General features: G+C 43.6%; 1 protein-coding gene across 4 annotated transcripts in view; it reads left to right on the top strand.

The window, feature by feature from the left end:
* The window catches only part of LOC309326639 (T cell receptor alpha chain MC.7.G5-like), a 142626-nt gene that overhangs the window by 34123 nt on the left and 90015 nt on the right, over positions 1–18488 (top strand). The window contains exons 1-2 of one of the 4 annotated variants that reach the window (XM_081835510.1): positions 3495–3636; positions 3783–4148. The exons of 2 other annotated variants lie outside the window; for them this stretch is intronic. In XM_081835510.1, coding sequence (XP_081691636.1) covers positions 3591–3636; positions 3783–4148 — 412 coding nt within the window. In that variant the 5' untranslated portion in view covers positions 3495–3590. Of the gene's footprint in view, positions 1–3494; positions 3637–3782; positions 4149–13804; positions 14022–16683; positions 16985–18488 lie in introns of those variants that run through there. One more of the 4 variants, XM_081835512.1, reaches the window with a different exon arrangement.

Genomic DNA, 18488 nt, shown 5'->3' with positions numbered 1-18488 from the left:
TTTTTCAGGTGTATATCCTACCCCACTCACTACCAGCCCTCACAGCTTCCTCAAATATAACGTCATCTGACAAAACGTGGAGAGATTGAGGTGCACACACTGTATTCTTTGGATACTGACCATTAGGGCCAGCCCAAGACATTTGGCTTCCTGTGGTGGAGGACACAATGGTGCTAGCCCCTGTTTCTTGTACTAGATTGGCAGTTGAATCTTGCTTCAACTTTAGTGATGGAAGAGAGTCTTTCACCCCACCTGAGAGCTGTAGGCTAACCTTAGAGATCCAAAGGACCTGCTACCTGAGGTGGCCATCTCCAACTGTCTATTGGTAGGACCGGCTTAGTTGACCATTGCATATGAGTCATTTTTTAAAAAAACTGGAGAAGAGCAAAGGTGAGTAGATGATGATAGATGATAGATGATAGATAGATATAGATAGATAGATATAGATAGATGATAGATAGATAATGCAAGAGAAAATTCCTCTCTCATGCTTCCCTTTTGCAGTGGGTGTTCACAGTGACTCCGTGTCCCAATCACATTTTGAGATTTTCATCACAGCAGGAGAAGATGCTCAGTTACACTGCATTTTCAACACGACATCCATCAACCCTTACCTGCATTGGTATCGTCAGTTTCCCAATCAATCTCCGGAGCATATCTTGGCAAAAACAAAGTATTCACGCACAGATGACAAGGCAGCAAAATATTCTGGAACCATGAGTGCAGAAAAAGGGGCAGTGGATCTGAAGATTCAAAAGGTTTCTCTCGAGGACAGTGCTGTGTACTACTGTGCTTTGGAGCCCACAGTGAAGCGAAAGCTCACTGTCACATGCACAAAACTGTGAGAGGAAGTGATGGGACCAATGTGAAACAGAGTGAACGAATTCTTCATGGCATTTTCAAATGTCTCCTTTACAGGAGTCTCTCAGTCAGACTCCAAGCCAGACAGAAATCCAAGGGAGTCAGGATGGAACCTAATCTTGCAATTCCATTACATCCCTACCTTGGAAGTCAAATGGAATCCATTCCAGAAGTCCGTTCAACTTCCAAAATGTTCGGAAACCAAAATGTGGCTTCTGATTGGCTGCAGGAAGCCCCATTGGACCTTTGGGTTCCAAAGAACGTTTGTGAACTGGAACACTCACTTCCAAATTTGCGGCATTTGGAAGCCAAAATGTTCGACTTTCAAGGCATTTGGGATCCAAGGTAGGACTGTACCAGCATCTCAGGTCCCATACCTTTTCTGGTACTGTGAATATTTTGAGATAGAGAGACACAGCTGATCTTGTGGATTTATGACAATCCTGCCCAGAAGAATCAGTTTCTGCAGCGACTGTTTTCTGTTGTTTTGGCTCTTAAAAGCAAGACAGTCCCTCTGATGTCGGAAGACATCTCTCTCTAGGATGGAGGTATTTATTTCTGGGATCTGAGTCTCGCAGTGAGGCTCTGCATTCAGACAGAAAGTGATGCCAGGGTACTGAGCTCAGCAGTGGGGGGAAATGTGGGGAGAAATTCTCAAGCCAATTCTTCTCCCTTGCAGAACACCAAATGTATATTTTTCCTAGGGTGGTTTAAATACAGCCCCCAGCACATTCAGCATGATTCAAATACATACACAAAACATGTGCCAGCATGTATCGATGGCGTATCATACTGGTGCAGTGATTAGAGTGCTGAACTAGGACCTGCGTTCAAATCCCTGCTCTGCCCTGAAGCCCAGTGGCCTGTCAGACTAACCTCCCAGAGTTGTTGTATGGATAAAAATGGGGAGGGAGGGTTCTCATATGTGGTGGTCGTGTAGAGTATTAAAAACATTCTGGGAAATGATTTACAGTCATACCTCGGGTTACAGCCAATTCAGGTTGTGTTTTTTTGTGTTATGGACCACCAAAAGCCGGAAGTACCGGAACAGGTTACTTCCAGGTTTTGGGGTTCGCACATGTGCAGAAGCGCTAAATCGCGCTTTGTGAATGTGCAGAAGCGCCGAATCACAACCCCTGCTAAGGAGTGATCTACCTGTGTTGATTTATTAAGCTGATCTTCTGATTTGTGATGTCTTTTGTATTTGATGTGTGTGCAGTTTTGTTTCTTATCTTATGCTGATCACCAAAGACTTTGCTCCTTAATCTTGGTGGTATATAAATAGTTGCAAATAATTAATCCTAATGAGGATTAGGACAATAAATGCTAATGAGGATTTTATTTTTTAAAATTGCAGATTGGTGTGGAACTGAACATAAAATTGGGGAATGAGAATGAGAGAAAACAAACTGTGGAGATTTACCTACCTGAGAGCTTATTTATCTATCCTATATGCTTTCCAAGTTAAGTTGCGTTTTTGTGCCCTCTTTTTGTGCCCATCTGACGCTTTTACTGTGAAAGCCACTCTTTAAAGCTGAATTGGAGCAAAACAGTGTTCCGTGGAAAACCCAAAATGCCACTGGTTGCTCTTCAGAGAAGGTTTTCATGTGAAAAGCTTCATGAAAAAGAAAAATAGCACTCAGACAATGAAATTTAAAATGCATACCTCGGCTTAAAGGTAAAGGTAAAGGGACCCCTGCCTGTACGGGCCAGTCGTGTCCGACTCTAGGGTTGCGCGCCCATCTCGCTTAAGAGGCCGGGGGCCAGCGCTATCCGGAGACACTTCTGGGTCAGGTGGCGAGCCAGCACCAGCGCTGCACACGGAAACGCCGTTTACCTTCCCGCTATAAACCGGTACCTATTTATCTACTTGCACGTAGGGGTGCTTTGGAACTGCTAGGTGGGCAGGAGCTGGGACCGAACGACGGGAGCTCATCCCGCTGCAGGGCTTCGAACCGCCGACCTTGCGATCAGCAAGTCCTAGGCACTGAGGTTTTACCCACAGCGCCACCCTCGTCCCTACTTCGGGTTACAACTCCGCTAACCCAGAGGTAGTTGCTCTGGGTTGCAAATTTTGCTCCAGGATAAGAACGGAAATTGCGCGCAAGCAGCACAGTGGCAGCGGGAGCCCCCATTAGTGAAAGCGCACCTCAGGTTAAGAATGGTTTTGGGTTAAGAACGGACCTCTGGAACGAATTACCATATTTTTCGCTCTATAAGATGCACCAGACCACAAGACGCAACTAGTTTTTGGAGGAGGAAAGCAAGGGGGGAAATTCTGAATCTCAGAAGCCAGAACAGCAAGAGGGATCGTTGCACAGTGAAAGCAGCAATCCCTCTTGCTGTTCTGGCTTCTGGGATAGCTGCGCAGCCTGCATTCGCTCCATAAGACGCACACACATTTCCCCTTACTTTTTAGGAGGGAAGAAGTGAGTCTTATAGAGCAAAAAATACGGTAAGTTTGTAAGCCGAGGTACCACTGTACCTGTGCCTGGAAAGCACAGGGCAAAAGCCAAGTGTGTAAAAACCCTCGCAGTGCCAGCCCTTGGCCACAAGGGAGCAGAGTCTTACTCATATTAATCCCTCACTTCAGTTCTCAGTCTGTCAACCAGCCTCCTCCTCAGACGTTCTCTGTTTGTTCTTCAGCCACAGTGAAGATTGGATCCTTGCCTCATCATCTCCCTTTTGCTCTCAGTTGGTAAACCAGAGAGATTTTTAAACCGTCAATAATGCCCATCACCTTGGCCTCATTCATCGTGATGCTTACTTCATTAGGTGAGTGGATTCCTCTCCTTTTCTCTTGGTCTCCCATTTCTGTGATTTTAAATACGTGCTGCCCGATATGATGTCAGAGGATGACTGCAAACCCAGCAGTTCCATGTATGCTGTGTTGACTTTCTCCTGTCTGTTTGGCCTCCCAGGGATCCTTCAGTGTCAAGGCGAGATCACCCAAGATCCTCTCGTGGAAGGGTCAGAAGGACAAAAAGTGAAGCTCCCTTGCAAGCACCCTCAGATTTCAAATGATAACATCTTTTGGTACCGGCAGCGCCCTAATGAGGCTCCTCATTCCATAGTATCTGGATACAAAGGTACTGTGTCAAGTAAAATTCTAGATGGAGCCATGACAATCACCAGCGATCGAAAGGCCAATGAATTCTCCTTCAACAGAGTTACTCTTGAAGATTCTGGCGTGTACTACTGTGCTCTGAGTGACACAGTGCTGCATCCTTCTGCCTCTCTTGTACAAAAAACCCAGCAGCCTTTCTTCCTGCCCCTGATGAAAGAAGGTACACAGAACAGCAGTAAGGTGGACACCTTCTGACGGAAAGAAACAAGTGGTGTGGTTAGGCAGTTTTAGATTCTGAACTTAATGGTCTTGCAAGCCCCCCCCCCCCTTTAGATTGTAGTGGGTGTTACCTCCTTTCCTACTAACTATGATAAGTCCTGCTGCATTTGGAGCCCTTCCATCTCATTTTGCTTAGTGGGGTGTTTGACGTTCTGGTGAATTCGCCTGATTAATACCACCCATTAATAATGTGGCAGATTCACTCAAGCTAACTGCCCCCAATTAAATATAGTGCACCCACCTCATAGTACAGCAATCACACAAAGTTTACCACAGATTATCAAGCGGGGGACTTGTGTGAGGGAGAACTTAGTGATTTAGAGCAGTGGTTCTCAACTTGTGGGTCCGCAGATGTTGTTGGACTACAACTCCCATCATTCCCAGCCAGCATGACCAGTGGTCAGGGATGATGGGAGTTGTAGTCCAACAACATCTGCAGACCCACAGGTTGAGAATCACTGGTTTAGAGTCTCAGACAGGAGTTGCTTCAACAAACAAGAAAAGCTTTATTAAAGGAAAAGAAGTTTATGAAACTAAGTGGGTAAGGAAATGCATTATTTCGGGTAGAAGTTGATTTATTTACTTTCACTACCTATAAGATGTCTCAGGCTTAAACAAAATATTATAGGCACAACTTTTCTTAAAGTTCAGTCACTAAAAATCAGTTGGTACACTTTGGGTAGATAAATATTCAGATTTCCAGACTAGAGAGCCAGTGTGGTGTAGTCTTTAAGAGCGGTAGTCTCGTAATCTGGTGAACCGGGTTCGCGTCTCCGCTCCTCCACATGCAGCTGCTGGGTGACCTTGGACTAGTCACACTTCTCTGAAGTCTCTCAGCCCCACTCACCTCACAGAGTGTTTGTTGTGGGGGAGGAAGGGAAAGGAGAATGTTAGCCGCTTTGAGACTCCTTAGGGTAGTGATAAAGCGGGATATCAAGTCCAAACTCTTCTTCTTCTTCTTCTAGATGGTAAAATGCTCAACTCAGTTTCTGTCACTTAGAGATTACAATTAAATACTTTTAACACCATGCAGCTTCCTTCACAGCTTAATCCTTTGGTTCATGAGCGAGGGGCACTTTTCCTCACTTACCCACTCTCTTAACAATCCCACACATGAGGTATTATAAATGGTATAACAGACCCAGGGGATCACCTGACCTCTTGTTTACTGGGTTGGGAGTCTCCTCAGTACCTAGAAGAACACTCCTCTCCTGGCTATACTGACACCCAGGTAGCTTGATCTACAAGGTCTACCTCTCCTGGGTCAGTCACAGCACTCCCAGAACACTCCTGTCTGTATACCTTTCCCATACCCTCAACCCAGTCTCCCTATCCAAGCTGCGAGACTCTGTTCTCTCACTCAGGATAGTCTCCTCGGTGTGTATGTTTAACTTCACTCAGAACCAGTTCTCTTTATCTCACTCCCTAACTCCCAACTCCAATCAAACCCTATCTCTTAACCTGAACATTAGCCCTATCTCAAAGCCAGCCCCCATCTCTCATCCAGCGCTATCTAATTCTCTCCCTCAGAAAAAATCCTTTTATTCTTCCCCTCCAAAATTGCTGTACCTCCCCCTTCTGTGACTAGCTGTGATCAGCAAGAGGCTCCAGGACTCTGGTAGAGTTTCAGAGGAACTGCATCACTAGACTCTAGTCTGGCTCTGCCGTCCATCACAGATGTCTGTCTTCCTTAGCACCCATGCTGACAAGGCTTCAGTGTCTTCCCTACACCCTCAGTCTTTTCTTGTTTTTAAATTTCTAGTTGCTAGAGGGCAACCTAGACCTTCACACCTACCTCACTGATCTATTTCCCACTTGAAAATACAAGCACAACTCATTCAAAACCACAAGTTGGTGATTGGGGGGCAATGAATGAACATCACCAAAGGCCAGGAAGCAAATGTGGCCAACCACAGAAAGAGTTTGCCCCAGTTGTGTGCTTTTCAAACACAAGAAGTCAGGAAGGAGCCGCTTCACTTGCAAGAGCTTCAGCAAACACCAGGATGATTTTCTCTTCTAAACTACGCCCCAGCTTTTCTCTTCTCGGAATATTCTTTCTGCTCCTGAAATCAGGTAACATTTCCATTGACTTTCATCATGGCATTTGTAGATTAATTTAAGCTTCTTTTTCATTGGGAGCACCCAACATTATATGATTTGACACTATTGTAGGGCTTCATGGCGGGTATTCTCTCCCCAACCCACCCAAGGGGCATGTGTCTAGAAAACAGATGATGGAGCCGAAAATGATTAGCATCAGGTGGGATCTGAAGGACCACAGGCTGACTTCAGCATCTCCACCGGGATGTTTTTCAGGTGTATATCCTACCCCACTCACAACCAGCCCTCACAGCTTCCTCAAATTTAACATCCTCTGACAAAACATGGAGACATTGAGGTGCACACACTGTATTCTTTGGATACTGACCATTAGGGCCAGCCCAAGACATTTGGCTTCCTGTGGTGAAGGACACAATGGTGCTAGCCTCTGTTCCATGTACTAGATTGGCAGTTGAATCTTGCTTCAACTTTGGTGATGGAAGAGAGTCTTTCACCCCACCGGAGAGCTGTAGTCTAAGCTTAGAGATCCAAAGCACTTGCTACCTGGGGTGGCCATCTCCAACTGTCTAATGGTAGGACCGGCTTAGTTGACCATTGCATATGAGTCATTTTTAAAAAAAAAACCTGGAGAAGAGCAAAGGTGAGTAGATGATGATAGATGATAGATGATAGATAGATAGATAGATAGAGATAGATGATAGATAGATAATGCAAGAGAAAATTCATCTCTCATGCTTCCCTTTTGCAGTGGCTGTTCAAAGTGACTCCGTGTCCCAATCACATTTTGAGATTTCCATCACAGCAGGAGAAGATGCTCATTTACACTGCATTTTCAACACAACATCCAACATCCCTTACCTGTATTGGTATCGTCAGTTTCCCAATCAGCCTCTGGAGCATATCTTGTCAAAAACCAAGTTTTCACCCACAGATGACAAGGCAGCAAAATATTCTGGAAGCATGAGCGCAGAAAAAGGGACAGTGGATCTGAAGATTCAAAAGGTTTCTCTTGAGGACAGTGCTGTGTACTACTGTGCTTTGGAGCCCACAGTGAAGCAAAAGCTCACTGTCACATGCACAAAACTGTGAGTGGAAGTGATGGGACCAATGTGAGACAGAGTGAACAAATTCTTCATGGCATTTTCAAATGTCTCCTTTAGAGGAGTCTCTCTCAGTCAGACTCCAAGCCAGACAGAAATCCAAGGGAGTCAGGATGCAACCTAATCTTGCAATTCCATTACATTCCTACCTTGGAAGTCAAACGGAATCCATTCCAGAAGTCCGTTCGACTTCCAAAATGTTCGGAAACCAAAGTGTGGCTTCTGATTGGCTGCAGGAAGCCCCATTGGACGTTTGGGTTCCAAAGAACGTTTGCAAACCGGAACACTCACTTCCAAATTTGCGGCATTCGGAAGTCAAAATGTTCGACTTGCAAGGCATTTGGGATCCAAGGTAGGACTGTACCAGCATCTCAGGTCCATACCTTTTCTGGTACTGTGAATATTTTGAGATAGAGAGACCCAGCTGATCTTGTGGATTTATGACAATCCTGCTCAGAGGAATCAGTTTCTGCAGTGACTGCTTTCTGTTGTTTTAGCTCTTAAAAGCAAGACAGTTCCTCTGATGTCGGAAGACATCTCTCTCTAGGATGGCGGAATTTATTTCTGGGATCTGAGTCTCGCAGTGAGGCTCTGCATTCAGACACAAAGTGATGCCAGGGTGCTGAGCTCAGCAGTGGGGGGAAATGTGGGGAGAAATTCTCAAGCCAATTCTTCTCCCTTGCAGAACACCAAATGTATATTTTTCCTAGGGTGGTTTAAATACACCCCCCAGCACATTCAGCATGAGATTCAAATACATACGCAAAACATGTGCCAGCATGTATCAATGGCGTATCATACTGGTGCAGTGATTAGAGTGCTGAATTAGGACCTGCGTTCAAATCCCTGCTCTGCCCTGAAGCCCAGTGGCCTGTCAGCCTAACCTACCTCCCAGAGTTGTTGTATGGATAAAAATGGGGAGGGAGGGTTCTCATATGTGGTGGTCGTGTAAAATATTAAAAACATTCTGGGAAATGATTTACAGTCATACCTCGCGTTACAGCCATTTCAGGTTGTGTTTTTTTGTGTTATGGACCACCAAAAGCCGGAAGTACCGGAACAGGTTAATTCCAGGTTTTGGCGGTCGCACATCTGCAGAAGCGCTAAATCGCGCTTTGTGAATGTGAAGAAGCGCCGAATCACAACCCGTGCTAAGGAGTGATCTACCTGTGTTGATTTATTAAGCTGATCTTCTGATTTGTGATGTCTTTTGTATTTGATGTGTGTGCAGTTTTGTTTCTTATCTTATGCTGATCACCACAGACTTTGCTCCTTAATCTTGGTGGTATATAAATAGTTGCAAAAAATTAATCCTATACTGCATATAGGCAGAGGGCCTTCTCGATAGTGGCACCCGCTCTGTGGAATGCCCTCCCATCAGATGTCAAGGAAATAAACAACTATCTGTCTTTTATAAGACAACTGAAGGTAGCTCTCTATACGGAAGTTTGCAATGTTTGATCTTTTATTGCTATTATTATTATTATTATTCTGTCTATTATTATTATTATTCTGTCTATTATTATTATTATTATTATTATTATTATTATTATTATTATTATTCTGCCCAGAGTGGTTGGGGAAACCCAATCCGATGGGTGGGGTATAAATAATTAATTAATAATAATAATAATAATAATAATAATAATACTGCATATAACACCAATGTCTCACAACAAATGTAACAGATCTGTAGAAAACACAACCTAAAGAAAGAGGCAATGCATATGCTTTCGTAAATGAGGAAAATCTTTAATAAAATTATTATTATTATTATTATTATTATTATTATTATTATTAAAAAATAATCTTAGAATATACATTTACTCTAGCAATAAAAACCTCTACTAAAAGATCAGCAGCCTTGTCTCTGTTAATTCTTCCAGGGGAGCCTTACTAGGCCCCTCTACAACTTGGAACAAAGACCCAAAATTTACTCCTGCGGCACTCCTGCGTATTTTAATAAAATATGTTTGTTTCTGGGCCTATTGACTGTATTGATGGAATCCTGTCCTCTGGAAGAAGACAGCCAGTGCTACAATCAAGCTTCCCCTAGCACTGTAATAATTCCCTCCCTGTCACTCAAATTCTGGAAATGCTGCTTCTCTGAACACAGTAAAGTGAAGTTGAAATGCAGACAGAAACAAGTGTTGTGAACAACCCCAAAAGGATTTATTCTTACTGTTATATGGTTTTCAGACGCAAGGTGGAGACGCTGAGCCACTTCTGTACATATTGAGTCCTAACTAAGATGTTAGAAAGCAAATTTCCTGTACGGCACACAGACATTCTAGCCGCCAACCACATCCCTTGGTCAACCAATCCCTGTACTTAAAAAAAGCAGAAAAAGAAAAAGAAAAAGAAAAAAGAAAAGCTTAGCAAGAGAAAAAGAGCTGGTAGTGTTTCTCCAAACCATCTTATACTTCAGATTGCGCAGTGCTGAGCTCAGAAGCTTGCCAGAATCACATTCCTTTTCAAAATCCATCTTGGTGCCTTGCTTCTTCCTTCATCCAAGAAAATGACTCTTCATTGTAACTTGGCTTTGTTAATCACGTCAGTCTTGAGTAAGTGACGCTTTCATGGACGATTCCATTCCTCAAGAGCTCCTGATTTATTATCTTCTGGTGCTATCTCTACACTTGTACAGACTGAAGTGGTATCGTCCACTGTGGGCAATAAAATGGACTTTACCACTTCAGGTTCCTCATGAGGGATGCCATTTTTGAATAAGAAACTTCTAGCATAGGGGGGACAAATGAGTGGTTCTTACTGAGCCCTTTGCTCAGTAGATTTCTACTGAAAGGGAGATTTTATTTGCCCACGTCTATTTTTGTTGCATGTGCTTTCTATTGATGATATCTGCTTTGCTGTTTTGTTAGCTAAATTCATTTGTTTATTTGAAAAAAATAGAAATGTTATTGTTTTAATTCTTGAAAAACTGGTTGGCTGAACAGTTGTTATTTAAATACTCACAGTAAACAGACAGGCAGTCAATGCAGCTAAACAGTAGCTTTATGTGAGCCAGCATTGTGATATTCAGTATTTTTCTCAATCCTCCTACTAAAAACTCCTGGGATCTATTGGACCTTCCTGTGGTTGGAGACTGAAGACTGGGGAGAGAGACACAGAGATCCATGTTTTGTTTATGCCTGACATTTCCTGCCATTTCAATGTGAATGAAATGCCAACCTCATTTTCCGTCGCTCTCTCTTTTGTAGGTTCCCTTGGAAAAGCTGCAGAGATCAAGCAGGCAAGCTCAGATATAGCGTTTGATGGGGCAGCACACAACCTCATTTGCAACCTCTCATCTGTTAGCACAGAAATTATCCAGCTCTACCAGCAGTTCCCAGGACAAGGACCTCGGTATTTAGCTGGCGCATATCCAGGAGAAACTGAGGACACTGCTAATCCAAAGGGCAAATTGCATTTTGCCAAAGACAAGACGTCCTCCACATTCAGCTTTTCTCGTGTCACTCTGGCAGATGCGGCAGTGTACTTCTGTGCTCTGAGTGACACAGTGTGTTCAGGAGGGACTGTCGCCGTGCATTAACCTCCCACAGTGGCTCAACGGAGGAGGAGCTAAAACAGACTGTGATGGGGGAGGCAAGCTGAACGTTATGAGGTCTTGCCCCAGTTCTGAATGTCTGCCAAATGGTTTTGTGGCTAGAACTAAGTCAGCAAGGATGAATTTGGAAGTCTCCCGGTTCAAATCTGGCTGCAGCCACAAACACACTATGAACAGGGCCAATGCAAGAAATTATTCTGCCTGAGGGAGGCATCAGAAGGTGGCTTACCTCACAACAACCCTGTGAGGTAGGTTAGGCTGAGAGTGAGTGACTGGCCCAACGCCACCCAGTGAGCTTCATGGCCCAGTGGGGATTCAAACCCTGGTTTTATGGGAAGGCTTCAAACATGACAGCACCATTTCAGATTCACCATGGTGTAAAAAGTGGTGGGAGGAGGCAGATTTTATCACAATGTAATGCAAAACAAGCTCACATAACAGACATGATCTTCAGAGAAATAATAACTGCATGAGAAATGTACCAATTTATATTAAATTTGTTGGCAGTGCACAATACTGAATAGAGTATTACAAAATTCAGAGAAGTGCAAATTTCAAAAGATGCATACTTTTGGTTTGTATATTGTTTCAGGAAGTGCAGATGGGGGGATTCCATTTCAAATCTGCACCAACTAGAATGTCTCCTCCATCACTCTCCTCTTTCCACACACCCATGCCTACCAAGGACCAATCTGACTAAATTGGTCTCTGGTCCACATAAAATGAAGCCACAAAATATTGGTTAGTTTTTAAGGTGTGTCAAAACGCTTTCTTGGATTCAGTGCAACTGTCTAACTGCATTGGAGGTGTTTTTGTTTTTTTTTATGAAGCCATTCTTCATTATGAAGAGATGCATGTAGAGTACTTTTTTCCACAAATGGTGGTGTCATCTGCTCAGTTGACAAGGTCCAATTCATTCCAGTAGAAATCTGATAAAATCCCTGGTTTATGTGACACTGGGGGAAAAAAAAAAGTAGAGGCATCACCTTACCAACAAAGGTCCGTATAGTAAAAGCTATGGTTTTCCCAGTAGTGATGTATGGACGTGAAAGCTGGACCATAAAGAAGGCTGATCGCCGAAGAATTGATGCTTTTGAATTATGGTGCTGGAGGAGACTCTTGAGAGTCCCATGGACTGCAAGAAGAACAAACCGATCCATTCTTAAGGAAATCAGCCCTGAGTGCTCAGTGGAAGGACAGATCGTGAAGCTGAGGCTCCAATACTTTGGCCACCTCATGAGGAGAGAATTCTCCCTGGAAAAGACCCTGATGTTGGGAAAGATGGAGGGCACAAGGAGAAGGGGACGACAGAGGATGAGATGGTTGGATAATGTTCTCAAAGCTACCAGCATGAGTTTGACCAAACTGCAGGAGGCAGTGGAAGACAGGAGTGCCTGGTGTGCTCTGGTCCATGGGGTCACGAAGAGTCGGACACGACTAAACGACTAAACAACAACAACAACATGTGACACTGAATGTCTCCCTTCTCTTTCCTTGAAGTTTCTTGATTTAAAGCATTGATGCCTCAGTCATACACACACACACACAAATTTTTTGTTTTACCATTTAGAATATTCGTTCATACAACCTGAAAATATCAATGACTTCCCTTCTTCTCTTTCCATGGTTCATTTTACAAAGCATAAATCCCTGCATATTTTATATAAACTAAACCATTCAGCATTCCCTTATTACTTGCAACAAAACTTATTTACACTGTTGAATTTATCTTAATGCTGGCAACGTTTTCAAGTGTACACAACTCCCCCCCCCCATATATTCAATAAACATTTTCCAGTCTTCTTTAACAAATGTTCTTCTTGTTCTCTTATTCTATATGTTAGATCTGCAAGCTGCACGTATTTCATCAATTGGGACCTCACTCGTTTTCCATTTTGGGATATGCCTCAGTCTTTAGCCAAAGAGAGAGAGAGAAAGGCTTCTAGGGTGGCTAACACAAAATAGTAAGGCACAGCACACAAGGGAAAATGGAAAGGGAGGGAAGAGGGATAAAGAAAGCTCAGGAACCTGTCCTTATAGTTCTTATAACACAGGTTGTGGGAGATGTTGGGATGGTTCTCCATTGATCTGAAAGCTCTTGGCTCCCTAACCTAAGATCTGTGTAAAATGTCTGTGACCCCGAGTGATGAGGAAAAGGCTTCCAGCACATGCTCAGTGGCACCATCATCCTTAAGGCCACCACTTAATCTTCTTCAGGACAGATTGCTGCTATTGAAAACAGGGTGGGGAGGTCAACTTTCCTGATCCCTGTGAAAAGCTACATCTTGGATGTAGTGAGACAGACCACTCTCCCAAAGATCATTCAGGAGTGGGGTTCACCTCCTTTGTGGTGGCTCTGCATCTGTTGAATGGCTTCTTCTCACTGAGCCCCATCTCATCCTAATTACATCTTCTTGTAGATGCCAGCTGAGGACTCACCCTTTCTGTCAGGCTTCTAAAATCTAATCAGTTTATGTCCTTTTTAATTTTGCTGCCAAAGGATGAGAATTATTTTAATTAACATTTTGTTTATTGTGCATACATTTCATACTGTCTTATTTTTGTAAACGGCCCTGTGAACATATTTGGCAAAGGGGAGTCTTGTTATATATATGAACCTATCAATGTAAGTTATTATGACAGATGCAACTATCACTTCATAGATGCGCCCACAAGGGGGTGCTGCTGTTACTGCAGAGTCTCATTCGCTGCCTCATTCAGCTCAAGGAAGGTCCACAAAATGTGTCATAGCAAGCAAAAAAGAAACAAAAAAACCCCCCACCAAACCTCTTTGGTTTCAGCCCCACCTTTGAAGTTGAATCATATCACCTGCAGGGCTTGCACACAAGTCAATTCCTTAGAAGAGGAAACCACAAGTGAGACAAAAGATGCCAACCTCTTGTATGGCAACTTTTAGCCCTCTGTGCTGCAGAACACCAAATCATTGTAAGCTACGGGAATAGTTGAGTTACAACTTAGGATAGATCTGAAGCCAGACCAGCTTCTCATAAATTCAACCTAGAAGAGGACGAATTCCTCACCATGATCTCCACACCAGCATGTCTTGTGTTCCTGGCTGTAATTTTAAGTAAGTAGACTTTTTAACATCCCGATTTCTTTGGATTTGTGCTCATTTCTTTCAAACATCGTGGGAATGTAGACACCCGATTCAGCCTTTTGGGGTCCATCTAATTCAGGGCTGTATAATATTGTCTCTGGGGGTTTCAGGAAGGGATCTCTCTCTGTGCAACCAGGAAGTGTCATTGTGGAACGAACCTGAGACCTTCTACATGGATGCTGTACCACAAAACTACAATCCTTAAATCATCGCTTCTTCAGAATTTGCACCAACCGTTAGGGCTGTTTTCACCGATGGCTGCATATACCCGAGGAATGGGGAATCTGTTGTCCTCCAGATGTTGTTGAACTACAACCTCAACCCTTGGTGGCCATTTTCCGGGTCTTGTGGGAGTTGACTCCAGCAACATCCATGGGATCGCCAGATTCCTCACCACTGATCTCTTCTCTGTTTGCCTTCCACCCCTTGTATAATATACCTCTGAGACTTTATATGGGTTCGTCTTCTTGTCTAACTCAATGTACTTGGTTGGGCAGAGAGACTAACAGTACCTACGAATATCTAGCATCTTGACTGCTAAAACTCACCCAGTTCACCCCTTTAATGTCTGCAACTTGAAACAAGCATGCAGAGGACCACAGAAAATCAATGTATGTTAACATAGTTTCTTAATATTGATTGTTTACAGACTTTGCAGTCTGTTTGAATGTAAACAATGTATTGATCTGCACTGAGGGCCACATTGAAGGCTCATACCAACTCAATATGAGGCAGCTTGTTAGGTTTCTAAGCTAAGTTAGGTTTGTGGATGGAGAAGGAGAAAAACGTAAAGGGAAGGGCAGAGAGACAATAAGGGTGTTCACACATCACTTTCAAAGAGTGTACAATCTTCAAACACAAAACAGTTGAACTGCACAAACCTAGACGCGTACTTTATATCACACAAAGAGCTTGTAAACATTCTGAGACATCCTGGATCTGTGTTCAGTGTAAAGCAGAAAGAAGCTTTATATTGCCTTATCCTGAAATGAAAAGGTTCAAAAATAAAGGTGCATAGGTTTGCAAGACCTTAATGAAGTGAAACTGAAGGGGGAATGTAGCACAACTCCCATCCCCAAATACTTTTTTAAAAGAAGATGCCAAGAAGTGGTCTGGGGTTGTCCACTGATTTATCAGCCAGTCCACCTGCCCATCTCACATCTTACCTTTATCTTCTCTGTAGAGGAGAGTATTGAAGAGTCAGTGAAGCAAACAAAAGGCACTGTGACTGTCACCCAAGGACAAAAAGTGACTCTGAACTGCTCCTATGATTTGTCAGGCGTCATCTATCCATTCTGGTACATTCAAGATCCTGGCCAGCCTCCCAGGCTTTTCCTGAGGGATTTTGGAAAAGATGACTCTGATGTGGGAAATATTCGAGGCTTCAGTGCCACCCATGAAAAGACTCCGAAGACCTTCAACCTGGAGAAAGCTTCCAGTCAGCTGAATGACTCTGCTGTCTATTTCTGTGCCGTGAGTGACACAGTGAGGCTGGCCAGTAGAGAAGCAGAACAAAAACATGCAAAGGGGGGAAACACAGGAGCATTCAAAGGAAAACCAGGGATCCAAGCTGCAATCCTGTGCTCATATCCTTGGAAGACCTCTGTAGCACTGGAGAACTTGCATTAGATCTGATGGCAAAAACATGCTTATATTTACATCCCCCCCCCAATTAGTTCTTGAAAACAAAGGGACCCAACATGGGCATTTGATGTTTTGCGCACTCTCCCTTGCTCTCTTTAAAGCTCAAGATCTGCACATGCTCAAAGTCTAATTGACAAAATCATTCAGAATTTAATGAAAGACATAGAAGTAGGAACGTTGCAGGGTGTGTGTGTGTGTGTGTGTGTGTGTGTGTGTGTGTTTCAGAGCTGGATAACATGATAAAAAGTTAGCTGCCAACCCTTCTTTCTTTTCCCTCATGAAATAATTTTTATTATTTTATTTTTATTCAATTTTTTTATATACCACTTTACTATGATCATTTAGAAATGATGGACAAGAAATATGATACAGAAAAAGTTCTGAAAAACTGATTTCAGTTAAAACACTAGCTGGAATAAGTGAAATCTTCATTAGGCACCCAAAGTTCCACAGGGATGGGTCCTGTCTGACCTCAGCTGGAAGACAGTTCTTTAAAATTGGACCCATAATACTGAATACACAGCTCCTGGTGGATCTTTGTTGTACATCTAAGCCAGCAGGGACCACTGACTCAGTGGTTAACAGCCTCAATGATCAGACAGAGATCTACTGAAGAGGAATCTTGGTAAACATCATGGAATTTCAAAGCCAGCTAGGACCTCAGGACTGTCTGTTGTGGAGCACTGCTTCTCTGCTCCAGCCAAAATAGATCCCCCCAAATTGGTGCACAATATTCTTCATGTGGTTGCAACTTAGGCTTATGGGACAGGATTTATGGCAGTCGCTAGTGCTGCTGTTTAAAACAGCTCGGCAGCTTCTAATTCCTTCTGCCAGAATCACCCAGAAATGTCCTTATCTGGAGACAGGCAAGATGAAATTTAAGGCTTGATCCTTCATTGATCATGAACTCATCCCTTTCTCTATACCAGAGCTGTCAAATTTCATGTGTATGGACTTTCTGAATGGTTCTTTGTGAATTTCGTTGCAGGTAACCCTGGATGGGCTCAAGAGGTCATCCAGCCAGGATCGGCTATAGCACTTGACAGAAAACCATACAACCTCAGCTGCAGCCTCTCTTCTGAATCAAGTGATGTGATCCAGTGGTACCGGCAGTTCCCAGGAGAAGGGCTTCGGTATATTGCTGGTGGATATCCAGGGATTCCTGGTGAAGGGGCTGATCCAAAGAGCACAGTGTATGTTGGACAGGACAAGAAATCCAACACACTTGTTCTCCATCAGGTGAAGCTGGCAGATGCTGCTGTCTACTACTGTGCTCTGAGTGACACAGTGTGTCAGGGAGGGACTTCCCCTGTGCAGAAACTCTTCTCAGTGTCTGAGCAGAGGAGGAGCTAAGGCAGGCAGGACGAGGCATGGGAGATAAGTCAACAGACAAAATGCAAGAGAAGCAAGTGCGGGGTTTCTGGTGTGCATCAACGGTGAAATCAGCATAGGTTAGATTTCACAGAAGCTACAAACTTATGACATCACCTTACCAACAAAGGTCTGTATAATTAAAGCCATAGTTTTCCCAGTAGTGATGTATGGAAGTGAGAGCTGGACCATAAAGAAGGCTGATCGCCAAAGAATTGATGCTTTTGAATTATGGTGCTGGAGGAGACTCTTGAGAGTCCCATGGATTGCAAGAAGATCAAACCTATCTATTCTTAAGGAAATCAGCCCTGAGTGCTCACTGGAAGGACAGATCGTGAAGCTGAGGCTCCAAGACTTTGGCCACCTCATGAGAAGAGAAGACTCCCTGGAAAAGACCCTGAAGTTGGGAAAGATTGAGGGCACAAGGAGAAGGGGACGACAGAGGACGAGATGGTTGGACAGTGTTCTCAAGGCTACAAACATGAGTCTGACCAAACTGCGGAAGGCAGTGGGTGACAGGAGTGCCTGGCGTGCTCTGGTCCATGGGGTCACAAAGAGTCGGACATGACTAAATGACTAAACAGCAATAACAAACTTATGAAGTTGCTTTGATGTAACCTTCAATGTGTTTACACTATGTGTACAGAACAGCTGAACTGCACAACTCAACAACTGTGCTCACGTAATGTTCAGTGAGTGTAAAACAACAGCTGAACTATGCAATTCTAGAAGTGTTCTTTCCCCCCACGCAAAACACTTGGTGATGTGCAGAGACAGCTTGTGCCAGTGTTGTAGAATGTAGAAACAAGCCTAATACTACCCTTTCCACAAAACAAAAGATTCAAAATTAACAGTGCACATGCTTAGAAGGCTATAAAGAAGGAAAGGGGAAGAGGGGAAATTATAAGAGCTCCAAAAAAAAAAAAAAAAAAAATCCTTCTCCCCATCTATCATAATCTCTGGTGCCAGGTTTGGACAGTCAGTGAAACAGACAGAAGACACTGTGCTTATCACTGAAGGAAAAAGTATCATTCTCAATTATCTCTCTCCCCTGCCCCCTGCCCCACTCTGGGCTACTTACATTGGATCTGATGGCCTAAGACATGGGTAGGCAAACTAAGGCCTGGGGGCCGGATCCAGCCCAATCACCTTCTAAATCTGGCCCGCGGATGGTTCAGGAATCAGCGTGTTTTTACATGAGTAGAATGTGTCCTTTTATTTAAAATGCATCTCTGGGTTATTTGTGGGGCATAGGAATTCATTCAATCCCCCCCCCACCCAAAAAAATATAGGCCGGCCCCTCACAAGGTCTGAGGGACAGTGGACCGGACCCCTGCTGAAAAAGTTGCTGACCTAAGACATGCATAGGTTCGGGTTACATAGATTTACTTTTTGCACCTGAACAACAACAAGAAGAACAAC

Source organism: Podarcis erhardii (genome assembly GCF_964252035.2).
Source record: "Podarcis erhardii genome assembly, chromosome: 13".
Lineage (NCBI taxonomy): Eukaryota > Metazoa > Chordata > Lepidosauria > Squamata > Lacertidae > Podarcis > Podarcis erhardii.
Note: the sequence above shows the minus strand (reverse complement) of the source record. Positions and strands in the feature narration are given on the sequence as shown.